The sequence below is a fragment of the Coturnix japonica genome, chromosome 4, assembly GCF_001577835.2.
Source record: "Coturnix japonica isolate 7356 chromosome 4, Coturnix japonica 2.1, whole genome shotgun sequence".
Lineage (NCBI taxonomy): Eukaryota > Metazoa > Chordata > Aves > Galliformes > Phasianidae > Coturnix > Coturnix japonica.
The window spans coordinates 479248-494173 of NC_029519.1; the positions used below are offsets into that span (position 1 = coordinate 479248).

The 14926-nt window shown below is 48.8% G+C and overlaps 1 protein-coding gene across 4 annotated transcripts in view; it reads right to left on the reverse strand.

Annotated features, from left to right (window-relative positions):
* The window catches only part of OPHN1 (oligophrenin 1), a 45833-nt gene that overhangs the window by 16578 nt on the left and 14329 nt on the right, over positions 1-14926 (reverse strand). For 3 of the 4 annotated variants that reach the window (XM_032444514.1, XM_015860014.2, XM_015860016.2), the window contains 8 exons: positions 11967-12028; positions 10357-10428; positions 5308-5409; positions 4469-4579; positions 3477-3581; positions 2367-2496; positions 1280-1380; positions 53-144 (listed from right to left, as the gene is read on the reverse strand). In XM_032444514.1, the coding sequence (XP_032300405.1) occupies positions 53-144; positions 1280-1380; positions 2367-2496; positions 3477-3581; positions 4469-4579; positions 5308-5409; positions 10357-10428; positions 11967-12028 (775 nt within the window). The remainder of the gene's footprint in view (positions 1-52; positions 145-1279; positions 1381-2366; positions 2497-3476; positions 3582-4468; positions 4580-5307; positions 5410-10356; positions 10429-11966; positions 12029-14926) is intronic. The other variant, XM_015860017.2, reaches the window with a different exon arrangement.

Below are 14926 nucleotides of genomic sequence, written 5' to 3' on the forward strand. Positions count from 1 at the left end.
AGCTTTATAGCGCTGACCTTCCTGGAGACCACTTAAATACGAAGCATCTCACCTTTCATTAGTTTCAATGTCAAAACAAAACCTTTTGTCTATTGAGTCAGTCTTTCTCCTTACACAGGATTTCAGTGTCAGGTCCAGCGTGCCCTGGAAAAGAAAGTTGAAGCCAAGCTTAAGAGAGCCACGGGAGAGGATGGAAGGTTCCTCAGCACCCTCAGTCCACAGTTCAGCCAGTGCTTCACAGTAAGGCCCTGGGCACAGCCATACAGCACTCTGCGGTGTATGTGAAACTCAGAATGCAGGAAGCACTGCCACCCCCATCAGTGCCAGGGCACACAGCCTCTGATCCACATGGATGAGCAGAGCCAGGGGAGCCCCGCAGAATGGACAGCCCGCTCCAGACCACACCTGCTTTGTGCATGGCCAGGTCCATCTATTGGCTGTGCTGAACAGTCCCCTTGTTGGGTTTTGTTTGTTTTTTAAGAGCTCTCTTTGTTGTGGTAATTGAAGATGAAGTCAGCTGTGACCTGGAGGTGCCAGACTGCAAGAAGCTGGGAAGTGAGGAATACAAGGTAAGCCTCCCCGTAGCAAGAGGCCTCAGCAAACACACTTATAGCACACATGACAACAGATACCTCCAGTGCATAGTTTGGACATTTCTTTGCCCTCTGCCAAGGGCTTCCAAAACCCACATTTCATCTGACTGCTGCACTGCACAGAGGGCTGCCAAAGAACACAGCCCATGAGCTCACACGCTGCAGAGAGCACGCATGACTCGGTGCTCCCACGGGATGCTGCTCCATGGTAGAGGCAGGTGGGCGGACTGCGCTGTACTCAGAGTGCTCAGAGCCCCATCCAAGTGCCCTGCCCCTTCCCCTGCACTGCAGGAGCTGTGAGGAACTCCCAGACATATCCCTTGCTGGTGAAAAACAAAGTAGAGTGTGAAAGAATTGGGTTCTTCAGCTGTTGCTGAACTCTACTGCACAGAGCAACAACTTGGGCCCTCTTCTCCTCTCCTAACTGTATCCTTACCAGTAAATAGAAATCAAAATTGCAAATCAGTGACAGTGCAAACATGCAAAGGGAAAGAAAGAGTGCTTTCAGAAGCACTCAGCTAACAACTGCAGGCAGCTGTGAGCATGCCAGGCTGCAGGCTCACAGCCTGTCTGCATAGGACATACAGAAGTCATACAGATACACACAACCTCCAGCCCTGTCTGGAAGGCTCTGCTATACCCTGTCTGAAGATAAAAGCAAAGCACTGGGCCAGGAAAGCACTCACCTGCTTAGCACCAGGCTTCTGGTCCATGGGGGTCATTCTTAAGGTTTTTGCCTCTTTTTCATACTGGCAGTAATACTTCACCCAGGAGATACCCAGTGCCCCTGTGGGAACACAGGGAAGCAGGAGTCCTTCAATTACAGGTCAAGGACATAAAAATATACACATAAGTACATCTGTATATGTAATACAAAAGTTAGCTGCTCACAGAATAACATCTATTTGTTGACTCAAGAGGCCACAGGTCTGCATACAGGCTTCTGTCGCCATTGGTAAGAGACTGAATTTGATTGAATTCAGTACTGAATCACAACTCTTGCTGCCAGCAGTGAACTTTCATCACTGAACAGTGCTTTAGCTCTGCTCACATGCGCTCAGAGTCACTGTCTGTCTGAGCCACTACATATACATGCAATGCAGAAAGCGGCACCTTTCTGATGCCCAGACTGACTTATGGAGACAAACTCAAACAGGGTCACTCTTCTAGTGTCTCCTCTCTGCCTGGACCAGGGACGGAGGATGGCTGCAGAGAATGTGGGGACCAAAGGCACATGGCTCTGTGAAACCTGCACCAGCAGAGCTGACTCACTGCAAGAGCATGTGCTTCACCTGAGGTGAGCTACACAGGACAATAAATACCAACAACTCAGCATCCAGAATGTCACCCTGAAGGGACCTCCACAGAAGCAAGCGGTGCAATACAAAAAGCTACAAGCAGCAGCCCTGTAACCATCCCAGAGCTGCACACCAAGGTGGACTATAAATGAAATTCTTATCAGAGAGGGGAAGCTGGACAGGACAGCATGTTTATTCTGATAAACTGCAGACAAGCTGCAATCTGCCAGAGCTCCAGGTCTCTGGTTAGAATGGAATCAAGGACTTCATTTTATCCTAATGTTATTTTATCCGAACAGCTCCTTGTTTACATGGCTGGTACAGCCTGTGCCACCACCAGGAAAGCTGTCAGCTGCAACTCCCCAGTCACCACAAGGCACAGCCCACAGACTCCCCGTGGGCTGGGTGCCAAGCACAGCCCCGGCAGCATGGCTAAGTGCCCCTGCAACATACTTAGCACAGATAAAGCCATTACATTTCTCCTGAGTGTACAGATAGCCCTCGATGGTTGGCTGCCCAGGGAGCTTGCACGTCAGGGGGGCTTCCTTCATCCTTTTCTTCAGGTCTTCCAGCTCCTCCCGCGTGCTGGAAAAATGGTTCCTTGTCTGGCAAGGGAAAACACAAAGAGGTAAGTCTGAGCAAGAAAAAAGTCATTGTGTCTTTCTGATTAAAACTTCAGCCTCAAATTTTAGGTACTCTGGCAGAAATATATCTGTCCCCAACTCCACAAATTCACATGAAAGTTGAAGTGATAAGAACACGGAACTTCCAAAGATAGTTAAAGGGACAAGGTTTAATGCATCGTACATTAAAACAGCAGTAAAGAGTCATCACTGGGAGGACACTTTTCTTTCAATACAAGAATCTTGGCACTTTTTAAGGCTGGGTAGAAGAGGAGGAAGTACCTGAATGCTCTGCACTGTTCCTTAGGCAACAGGTGCATTCTCCTACAAACTTAGGGTGCTGATTCCTCAAAAGATCACACTACATGGCATGAATTCTAAGGAGTTGTGTCAGTGCAGGGTACAAACTGGAGGCATCTTTACAGAACACAGCTCAGACCAATTAATAAGCCAGCAGCAAACTTGGCCTGGCACAGACCTATGGCTGCTGCTCCATGGGAAGGAGGGCCAGCCATAAAAGCGTGAGGATAAAAGGACTGTGAGACGGATCCTTCACCCCATGAATATACTTTGTCAAGCAGAGAAGGTTACCAAAGCATTTAGTAAGCAGGTATCATTAACATGAAAATCGAAGGCCTTTTTAGAATGTACAAGTTCAATCTCATGAAGTTGGAAGGAATTCTCAGGCTTGTTTATGCACAAGGTTAAGCGATATGATGCTGATAGCCTCCTCTGGACACAACCTGGGGTCCCTGAAAAACACAGTGCCAGCACTTGCAGACTCTCCTCTGCAGGAGAGCAGATGATACATGGGAAGTAAGGAGGAAATAAGTGTCTCTGTACTTCCCACAATGCAACCATAAAGTGTATTCTGCATGGCAAATATTTTCTAAAAGTTATAAAACACAAATGAGAATAAAAGTCACATGAACAAAAACCATTCCAGCTGGGCAGGAACGTACATTCTGCAGGCTGAGCTGGAGCTGCTGCTTGTAAGGGAGGAAATCCTGTGTGAGCTCAACCGTCAGGTTGTTGTAAGTAAAGAGGCTGTGGAGAAAAGCCAGCACCTGCAAAGGAGGGAAAGGGTACAGACTAAACTTATCTTCTGAAGTTTCTAATCAGAGGAAAGATTGGCAGGATGCAGGCTTTGAGAAATTAGATAAACAAACATTTTTGTCCCGGTGGTGCAAGTGGTAGGAATGCCGCCTTGCAACACCAGAGCCCGGGGTTCGAATCCCCCTGTGGTGCAAGTGGTAGAAATGCCGCTCTGCAGCACAGAGGCTCGAATCCCAGGAGTTGGACTCGATGATCTCTAAGGTCCCTTCCAACCCTCACGAGACTATTACTATTACTATTACTATTACTATTACTATTACTATTACTATTACTATTACTATTACTATTACTATTACTATTACTATTACTATTACTATTTTTTTCTTGCAGTTTTGGAGGGATGTGAATTGACTTACTGACCACAGTATTTCTAATACCTAGGTTTGTCTCCCTCAGATACACTGCCCTGGTAAAACACAACCCAAAATGAAAGACACTGCTCGGGAAGCAGAAGCAAACCTGCAGAGAGAGCCTGTCTGTGAGACCAGCACCAAAGCAAGGTCCTGGACACAGCCTGAGTTAACAGAGGAGCACACCTCAGAAGACTGATACTGCTTACCAAGCACAAGGCATCCAAGACAATTAATAACAAGTCCCACCTACAGCCTATCTACTGTGCTCAGGATTGACAGACATACCTGACAAACAGGTCTGTGGCTTCACAGTCATCCATCAAACACCACTGGAGCAGCAGCAGCCCCAGCGTCCATCTCCTGTTCCACCACAAGAATCCCCACGCCTACACTCAGTCTGGTAGCTCACCCCTTTCTGTGACTGTCACTGAGTCAGTACACCTGAGCATCCAACAACAGCTGCTGAAAGTAAAAGGAGCTCCTACCGGTTCAACAATACTGAATTTCTTGCTCTCTTGTACTTCCTGGATCTGGTACACATACTCAAGGGAGGACTCAAAGAAATTGTGCCTCTCTTTGTCAACCTGGAGATCAGCCTGAAAGAAAAAGGGTAAGTAGGTAGAAAAAAATAAATCACATCCATCCATGATTTGTCTAGCATATGTCTGTCAGCCCAGAAGTAGTTCTGCCCTTACTTCAGGAAATGCCTGTCCTGTGTGTTTGTCTCCAGTTTTGAACACTGGCACAGGAATCAGAAGATTCAAACACTGGTTGTTGTTCTCAGACCTACCCTTCTCATTAACAGATCAGAACTTCACACCTCTCCGTAAGGACTACGCTTTCCCTAAGCACATTTGTTATTCTAACATAAACTCCTTCTCCACCCACAGCCCTGCTGGTGAGGACAGCAGTGGCCTGACCCCTCCTGAATCCTGCTAGGTTCTGAAACCAGCAACTCCAGAGCTGCAGCACAAGGTAGGACACTGTGGCATGCTATGTTACCACACTTTATACAAATTTTGCTATGCAGAGGCGTTTGTAACTTGATCAGACGTAAGTGATTTGATCCAACTACCCTGACATGGGCTGGGGCTTTCCCTTCTTGCTGCAGAACATTTGGCAGCGGCAGCTCAAAGGGACACCAGCTCTCCTCTGCCACTGCCCTCCTGCCTGTGACAGCAATGCATGAAGCCACTACTGCTGCTACTGCTACTACAATGCGAACTACCACATCCATATCCCTGGTCTCATCCACGTGAATAGGCTGTAGGTATATTTTGCTGATGCTGTTACTAGACTTGACTGAAGAAAACTCCATACACACCTCCTGTAACTGAGACTCCTTCTTTTTAGAAGAGAGATGCAAATGGCGATCCAGCATGGAATAAAACTTCTCACCATCCTTCTCAAACTTCTTCTTTCTTTCCTGTAGATGCAGGAATTGAAACAGGACCAGTTATTGTGTCTTTCACATAAGAACATGCTACAATAACAAGATCTGTTAGTGCCATTCAGCATTCCCATGGAAAAATTCTGGTGGAATCAGAACAGAAGGTCACTTTTCATCCAGCTGCTTTCCCCAGGTATTTGCTTTCATTGGATTCAGTTATACTTTGTGACCAAGCTCTGGCAACACTTTATGGCACAGATACTCTAAATATTTTCTTCTGTCAACACTGTGGCAAAAGCACCATAGAAGAGTTACTGTTCCCCTTCTCAATCACTTCAGTGTCAGGTAAACTTGAGATGCCCTAGCGCATCAAAAACATATTCACAATCTGCTCTTGTGCTGCTCACATAATTCAAAACCAACTGGGTAAGCACTTTAATCCCAAAGACATGCCCAGGATAAGAAAAGATTTATTAGGAGCCTGGCAATTTTCCATTCCGAAGCTTTTATCATGTGTTTCTGAAATGCGTGAGAACAAAAGCAGAAGATGAGATGGGTGACACGTGGGGGTGAAGTCATCATCTCTTCATTAGCAGTGCTGGAAACACAGACCTTCAACCAGGCAGTCAAAACTCACACAAATTTCAGCGTGTGCAGTGCAGGGGAATGCTGCACTCAACAGTACAATAAACAGTGATCAGACTCCACAGCTTGGAAGTCTGCTGCAGATGATCTGGTTGTTATTGATTTTTTTCACATCTCAAACACACAAAACACAAGCACGCAAGTATGAAGTGTGAACTGATTTGCTAAGAAGGACTCTAAGAAGGAAATACCACAACAAAAAAGATCTGCTTGTATGGACAAATCTTAAGAGGTAAATGTCTGGAACAAGGACAAAAAGAGAAAACCGAGGATTAAGCCCAGAGAGGACCCAGGGACAAGCTGAGCTGAGGACCTGTCGGGTTGTTGAAGTCTTAAAGTGACTGCGAGACCACAGGAAAGAATCAACCACCAGCAGAAGCCAGATTAAAAAATACTCATGTAAGAAGGTGAACCATCAGTGATTGCTGAGAGGCAATCATACCACTAAAATCAAGGATGTCCAGCCAGACAGCAGCCCCAGTGCCAAGCCCAAGCAGCTGAGGACTGCTGCCTGCAGGGGATGCAGAGGATACCCAAACCCTCTGACTAACTTTTGAAAGCAGAGTTAGGACACCTCAGCCTATTGTGGAATTAATGGTATCTTCCCACAGCTAACTCCTGAAAGCCCTGAAATGCTGTTCTCACGTGCCACTTCAGCAAACATACCAATACCACCTAGAAACAGGCCATTAAATATTAAATATTATATATTAGGCAGATTGCTCATGAATTCAGCAGTGCTTGAGTTTGGGGATGTGATTCTCAGATAAAGTTCCTTTTCTTCCTTTGGTTAGTTCTTCCATGAAGTTTTGCTTCCCTCTTCCACCTGCATAAACTATTACATGGGATGTCCTACACAGTGGGCATGTGGGGCTCCCACTTGGTGCTCCAGCTCTGCGCAGTCAGCCCTTGACTAACCATCTGTTTTCTTGGCCCTTTGCTCACAGCAGCTACTGCTGTCTTCCCTCTGGAAGAAATGCTATTTTCTGGTGGGAAGACATGAGCACACACTCAGTTGTTCACTGGAGCATATGGAGCTTACACACCCTGGGAGGCAGCACACAGTTCCTCATGTCATCCTCTGTGGATGGCATCTGTTAGGGATGGGCGGAGGCACTCATACTCAGCAGCCAGGCCAGGGCTGGCAGCCTCCCTGCAGCCTGGTGGGGGGAGCAGCTCGCCTCCAGCACTCAGACTCATGGCAGTGGGCACCAGTTCCTTCGAACAACCTCGGACAAAGGTTGGACAAGCACTGCTGCTGGCTGCCTTCCTCAGGAGAGGAATTCTCACTCCACAAGAGTCCTGTTTCTCTATTCCTTGCACACTGCTACTTGACAATTAGCAAAACGCAGCAATGCCTGCACTGGCACCAGGCTACGTATTCCTGCTTACATTCAGCAGCTCAGCGTAGAGTTGGCTGGAACCAGCAAAGCCTGTAATTGCACCTACTGCATGGCAGATGCACGGAGATGATGAGGCCCCTGTCCAGGATTGAGTGTATCTTCTGGTATCATCCCCTGTGCACCTAACTCTGTGTTAGCTAATGGATGCCACACAGTAAGGAAACCCAGCCATGAAACCCGGAGAAAAGTCCACTGAGAGTGAAACCCAATGGGAGAAGCACAGAGCTGAGGAGCCAGTGCCAGGAAGGAGTCAGAACAAAACAACACCTCATGGCTAATGCTGGCGATAAGCAAATCCAAAGCCAGACAGACACAAAAGCTGTCATGAAGCAGAAAATATCACTTCTATCATCACACTTTGGAACTGTCTGCCATTAGGTGCCATGTCTAACAAAGCCACAAAATTAAGATTACATTCATTTTGGTAACAAGGAGTCACTGAGCCTCATGGTGTTTTGTAGCATGTGCATTAAACCAGAGCTGCACCCCATACCCATGATGGCTGGAACAGCAAGGCAGGCTTGCAGTGGGAGGATGCTGATGCCAGCAGCAGGACACAGATGCACTGGTGATGGTGAACTGACCCCACGCTGTGATGGGAGGTGCCCAGGAGGCCTGAGGGCCATACAGAGCTTTTCCTACAGCAGCAGCCCTTTGGGAGAAGCCACGTGGGCAGCCAGTCATCTTGCACTCTGGCTAATTAACATATAACTGAAAAGCAGGAGGATGTACTACAAATCCCTCCTGATTTCCAAGCCAAGGTTTCTAAGAGCTTGTTGGCTGCTGAACAGAGCAAGTCAAGACAAAAGGGGAAAAAAAAAAAAAAAAGAAAAAGAAAGAGCACAATAAAAGAACCAGCCAGACTGTAGCACAATCCAGAGAGATGAGCACAAATGGATTCCTCATGAATATTCAGCAAAGGGCAGCATCTCCCCACTGAGACTTGCCAGCACTTGAGTCCAAGAAGCCACCCTACTTTGATCTGCTTGTAGCAGAGGTGATCCCACCCAAAGGCACACCACAACCTGATGTGAAATGGAACACAGGCAGTCCCATGCTTGCCCCCCCCCCCGCAAAGCCTGCACCCCTCTGATGCCAGCTGTGTCCTGCCCAGTGCTGTTCTCTATTTGCTGCTTAATTTTGAACAGAATGAGGTGCCAGGCCAGGGCTAGGAAATGGTTGAGCTCAGGCTGCCCTTGGCTCTTATGCACAAACACTCAACCAGCAACTCACAGCTGGAGTGACAGCCCCACAGCCTGCAGGGCACAAGGTCCTGCTGGGCATTCAGAGCTGCCCCCAGCACTGCACATGGCAGGAGGAAGCTGCTCATCCCCAGGAAAATGGGTTAACGTAGGCTCAGATGTCTCAGTCAGACCGCCTGGCTTCTCTCCAGCCACAGTCATCACAAAGACTCAATTCAAGCGCTCTTCCTATCTGGGTTCAGCATCTTGCACAAAGAACAGAAAACATCTCACATCAGGCGCCTCTGCCAAAATGTGGGAAACGAATCAGATGGCACAAGCCATGCCTGCCACATCCGCGGCCTGCACGACAGCTGCCCGGCTTCCTGCATGCTGCCCGGCCCAGGGAGGGCTGAGGCCATGGCACTGGCAGGCATGGGGATGGAGGGAGGACCCCGCCTGCCCTGGCCATGCTGTGGGGGAGCATGAGCAGCCTTAGCTCTGTGTGACCTGAGCCCTGTGTGCCCCCTGAGCTCAGCATGCCCTGAGCCCCGTGAGCTTTGAGCCCTGTGTGCCCCTGAGCCTTCCCTGCAGTGGGGAGGGGGCATGGCTCTGGAGGAGAGCTCTAGGTCATAGACAAAATGACACTAGTATGGTGAGGGCTGGCCATGTTAACACTGTCATCTTAACATTTGTAGGCTGTTGCCCTCTTGACTTAAGTGCTGCATAAACATGAAGGGAGAAAAAGCTTGACCTTGTCCCCCCCAGCCCTTCCCATGTCTCTGTAAATACTTGTAGCTCGCTGCTGATGCAGGCAGGGCAGACAGAGGGAAGCTTCTCTCAGCCCGGTGTGTTTGCAATGCAGATGCACAGCCTGCAGGCCCAGAGGTGCTCTGTGAACCACTCCAATGGCCATGCTGCTGCCCTGCCATGCTCCCACTGCTGCGCTTGCTCCAAGGCATGTTTCACAAATGCAGCAGTTGTATGGGGGGATTCTGAAGGGCAGGATGGTGATCGAGTACCATTTCTTAAATCCTGTATTTATACAAAGTCAAAGACTCCAGATGGGCTGGGCTGAATCCAAGCCCCAAGTGTTCTCCAAAACATCTCCATTTCTGAGCTGGTTCTGAGCCAGCTCCATTTCAAGCTGCCTCTGGGTAACGTGGAACCTGGACTTCTTGATAGCAGACAAGGGAAAAAATAATCTTTCCTGCTCAACATGTGCAGTATTTGATTTTTTCTTCAGTTTATTTCTTTAAAAGCTTCATCCATCTGAAAGACTCATTAGAAGTTTTATTTAAATATTTCATACCAAAAGCACTCAAGTTTTGCTTGCTGACCTCTGCTGCTTGTTCTTCCCCTTCTCACTCCAGTTTATCAGGGGAAAGCATTTCATTTTCAGTAGCATTAAATGAACAGAAGGGAGAAAAGGGAAAGAAGCAGGGAATCATTTTTAATCCCACTTCGAAACAAGCATTTCTCACACAGGACAGAGACAGGGCTGGAATTATGCCAGAAGAGAACCCAAGAATTCAGGAAAAGGTTTCAGAGCCTCTTAGGATTGAAAAATCAGAGTAAAAGTCGCTGCAGCATTTGAGTGCCAGCATCAGACAAGGAAGGTTCTGAAAGCACAAAGCCTGCATGTGGTGCAACGATTGCTTTCACAAATAACGAAAGGCAGGAAGAGAAAGAAATTCAAACACAGCACTAGAGAACAAACCACTTTAAAATGAAGAGCAATAAATAAGTCTTACCTTGGTGAAACCTATTTGCTCCTTCCGGAAGTTTTCCAAAGGTTTGATCAGCAAATCACTAGCATTCTGTACCTAACATGAAGAGAAAGAAACACTGTCATTACAGGACACAGATTCATTTGCTCCAAAATAGAGGCTGAGCAGGGCTGGAAGCCAAGAACTCCTCGATCTTTCCTAAATGATTCTGGCTGAAAACTTGTGCTCTGCCCACAGGTGAAGTGTCTTAACCTCCTGTATCCGCTTGTTCCCATTTGTAATGCACAAAAAATATGAACCACAGCCCATGAAGTTTTGTGGAACTCCGGAAATTTTCAGAAGGGTTACTCCCCGCTCCCCCCTCCCCCTCCCCCGCCACATGCACATGCACCATCACATGGTGAACCAAATTTCTCTCCCCCAGATTCCTTGTTACTCCCAATAAATCCCTAGGGCCAACCTGCTGAAGGTGGAGCCTTTTGGGATGTGCATGGTGCCAACTGCAAGCACACAGTCAAGGCAGGCTTTGCTCCTGGTGCCCTTGCAGGCCCAGCACCAGAACCAGGCTGGGAACCCTCTGTTCAGACAGCACAGCTGTGCTCCCTCCTGCTAGCATAGCATGCTGCTGTACAAGCCCTGCTTCCATGACAGCACCACGGCTGCTGCGCATCAAGCTGGTGAAAAAGGAGAGCCTGCCCTGGTCTCCCATGCTTTACAGAAGGGACAGGGGAAGAGAAGGGAATGTGTCACTGCACTGGTGCAGTATGAAACATCCTGTGAGAACTACTGCAAACAGACTGGTCCTGCAAGTGGAAGGCAAAACCAGAATAATTGGAAAAGTCACCTAAATTCTGTGAAAGCATCTATAATTGCTGAAATTATCCCTTCCATTCACTTACCCATGGCAAAAGGAGTTATTACCTGGACTGTAAGCAATACAGAAACATAACATTGCTCTCCTGCAGCCTCTTACTGCTTTCCTCCCATTGCCCTCCCTACCCATGGGCACACAGGGCATTGTAGCAGTGTCCCTCTGATGCTACCACTCCTGACGTGTCGGCCCAGCCAGCCTGCCTGGCATGGGCTCCCACTGTTGCACGAGGCAGGAGCAAACAGCGCCAAGCAGCTAATTCCTGGCATGCTGTAAGAGCTCTCCTCCAAGCCTAACCTTCGTGTTTTTCCTGGAACTAAGAGCGAAATGGAAAGCCAACACTAGCTCCGTATTGAGGAGTTTTGGAGACAAAGAGGGCACATGACAACAGTGAACAAATCTTCCTGCAGTAGCTGCGTGCAGGGAGGGCAGTGGCACAGCAGGACAATACAAACTGCCACTGGGGAGGATGAAGCTAGAAATGCACCCAGAGTGAGCCTGGCAGTGCTGGGCTGTGCAGCAGAGCAGCTGCACGGCACGCAGAAGAGGTTCGGGTGCTGCTGTGGAACTCCCATCCCCATCCCATCCAGCACTTTTCCCTCTGATATTCAGGACATGGGCTGCAAACACAGTGTCCTGCTGCTGCAGCTCCTCCATGACAAGAAGCTTTACATGGAGCTGTGTGATGCAGCTCAGTCATAATTCAGCACTTACAAGTTACAACCAGGCAGCAATTACCAGAAGGCAGTTAGGATCAGCTTACCATCATCGATCTCTCGAGCTCTACCTCCTGGAGAAGCTCTGCAAACTCCTTGAAGGACTCAGCTGCAGGGAGAACAAAGATACAGTCAGTGTGGCAGTGCTGGACAGGCTGCTGAAAGGTGTGAAGAGCTCCTGTGCTGGGGTCATCCTTGCAGCCATCAGCAGAACTCGCCCTGTGCTGCTGGACAGCCAGGAGCCACGAGCACTGCACAGCTGGGAGAGCTGTGGGGGCTTTGCTGGGCAGGGACAAGATGTAAAAATACCCCAACAGTAGAGATTATGTTCAGCAACAAAAAGCACAAAGTCGTTGTGATGAGGAAGGAAGGGCAGCAGCTGTTGAAAAGGTTATAGGTACTGACAGCGCTCCGCACAGTGTTCAACAATGAAACAAAAAGAATCTGAGGCAGCAGCATTTTTCTTGGAGTTCAACTGAAACAAAAATAGTATGAAACCCTTCCTTCAGCAAACTGAAAAATCAACATTTGTGGAGTCTGCTGGAAAAAAAACAGAGCAGGTGGGAACAGCAGAGTGCCTTCCAGGAAAAGGAGCCATTATGGAATGGAACATACAGCCATGCTCCCTTCCTTCAAAGGGCAGAGCATCACAAGCAGCTGAACTGGTAACGGGGCAGACTGAAGCCAGCTGTCACAGGAAACCCTTCTCACCATGTAAGCAGTAACATCACTGAAATGAGAAGTGCAGAAGCCCCAGCTCTGGGCAGCCATCTACCTGTGCATGGCACAACGGTGTGCAGAGCCCCAGGGCTCCTCCAGCTGCATGAGCAGACCTGGGAACTGCGTGGGAGGGAGGGAGGGAACGGGTGCAAGGCCGTGCTGCTGGGAGATGCTCCCATGCACAGCCCCCAGCTCTGGGAGCAGCATCAGCATCAGCAAGCAGCATACAGCAGCGTCTTCTCTGCAATATATACTGGAATCCCCTTGCCTGCAGTTCAGACTCTACTCACACCAAAGTATGCAAAGTAATACAAAGACTATCTGAGAACTAACTAAAAGGTGGCCCAGCAGAGCAGCTTGCAACAGAGCTCTGGAGGGAAGCAGCAAGAGCTCTCAGAATGGATAGCCACACACACAGAAAGGCACACGCAGCAATAGCTTGTGCCACAGATAAGGGACAGGATGCATTTTTTGCCATATCTGCAAGCTGAGGGCTCCACATCCACAGGCAAAACCTTTGGAAAAGCACCAGTCCTGCTGGAAGCAGCCCTAACACTGCACTGCAGTGAGCCAGCATGAAATTGCAGAGTTACAGGACTCAATCTACAGCTGCTGAGGCAGACACAGAGCAGAGAAACCACAGCCTCGTGATGCAGTCACTCAGCTGGCACCATCAACGCACAGCACAGCTTTCCTGATGAGTCAGTGCTTTCTGAGTTCTGCTCCATCGTGAAGGATTCAGAGCCCCACGCAGCAGCATCCCTGCAGAGCACTGTCCCACTGCAGGGCTGGCAGGACTTTCCCCTGGTTACTCACAGCTGCATAAAATCCAAGGTGTGCACACAGGCATCAGGAGCCAAGTGCAAGGAGCCTGAGCAAAGGAATTTACACAGGGCGGAAAAGCCTCCAGCTCCAGAGTTATAGGGAAAATGTCAGTGCCTAGAGTTTTTTGCTGGATGTGCATTTTTCCCCTCCAGGAATACAAGGCCAGGCTGCAGCCTTAGAGCAGCCCCCAAATGCATTCCCACTCTGCAGAGCCACAGCTCTGGCTGCAGTGCCAGCACTGGAGTCCCAACCTACAGCACTCAAAGCTACTGCCTTGGGTGCATGGGTGTCAGCTGTGTCTGCCTACATGAAAAGAAGAAAGCGCAGCACCAGTTGTATTTACAGATCAAACACATTCCCTGAAGGGCGATAAGAGCTCAGTCATGTTTTGCTTCATTCCCATATCCTGTGCATCAGAGCAGCTCCTACGTTTACATGCATCTGTGTTCTTCAGCAACCTGACAGCTTCTGGAGCTGCTATGGAGGTGCCAACACCCTGCTCATGTTTTGGGAATGAGAAAGACTGGCAGAGCAGCTCAGCCCTGAGCAGATGCTACAAGCTTGCTGTAAGAGCAGGAACACAACACAGACATCTTTCATACCAGGTGATCTGGGCCCTCTTCTCAAAAAAGTAAAACAAATACTTCCCAGCAAAAACAGAAATAGGGAAAAAATGCTTGTTTTGCCCCTTCAACTGTCTTATATCCCCTCTCCTCTCTGCTCCCCACAAAGCTGTTTGCTTTAAACCCCTCTGCTCCCCCAGGGTTCTTTACAATGCAACAGCTCTCCCTGCATTACCCAGATGTGTTTGGAAACGCAGCACCTCTATTTCCTTTAGGTTTGGAAGCTGACTCACTTCCAGTAGGCTTCACCTAGCAACTTTCCATAAGGGGAATTAGATTTTGAAGGGCACGCCATAATTTGCTTTGAGCAGCTTTAAATAACACAACCAGCAGAGCAGGCTCTACTTCCTTCCCCTTCCAGCGCCAGCTGAGACCTGACATCAGCATGTCCTATGTGCAGCCCCCATCAGCCTGACAGAAGATGCCTTTATTTAAGAAGTGCCCCACAGCCTCCACTGCAGTGAAAGATTTCCTCCTGCCCCGGCCCCCCTAAAGCAACACAACAGCTCAGACAGCAGTAGGAGCACTCTGAAACACCTTGTGTGTAGGGTGCTCCTTGCATCCCCTGGGTGCAGCTGGCAATGTGCACAGAGTGTGCTGGGCTGGCAGGGGGGAAACACTCTGGATTGCTAATCCCAAACCAGATGTATGGGGAGCAGTGAGACACACGTGCCACAGGCTTCCCTTCCATGCTGAAAGGGACTATTTCCCACTCAACAACACATCCAACAGTATGCTGTTACCAGCAGTCTGCAGCTTGGTGCCTTTTGTAGAGCAGCGTGGGGCTGCTCTTGGCTTGCAAGATGCCTGCTGCAGAGCCAAGCAGCAAAAGCAGCAGT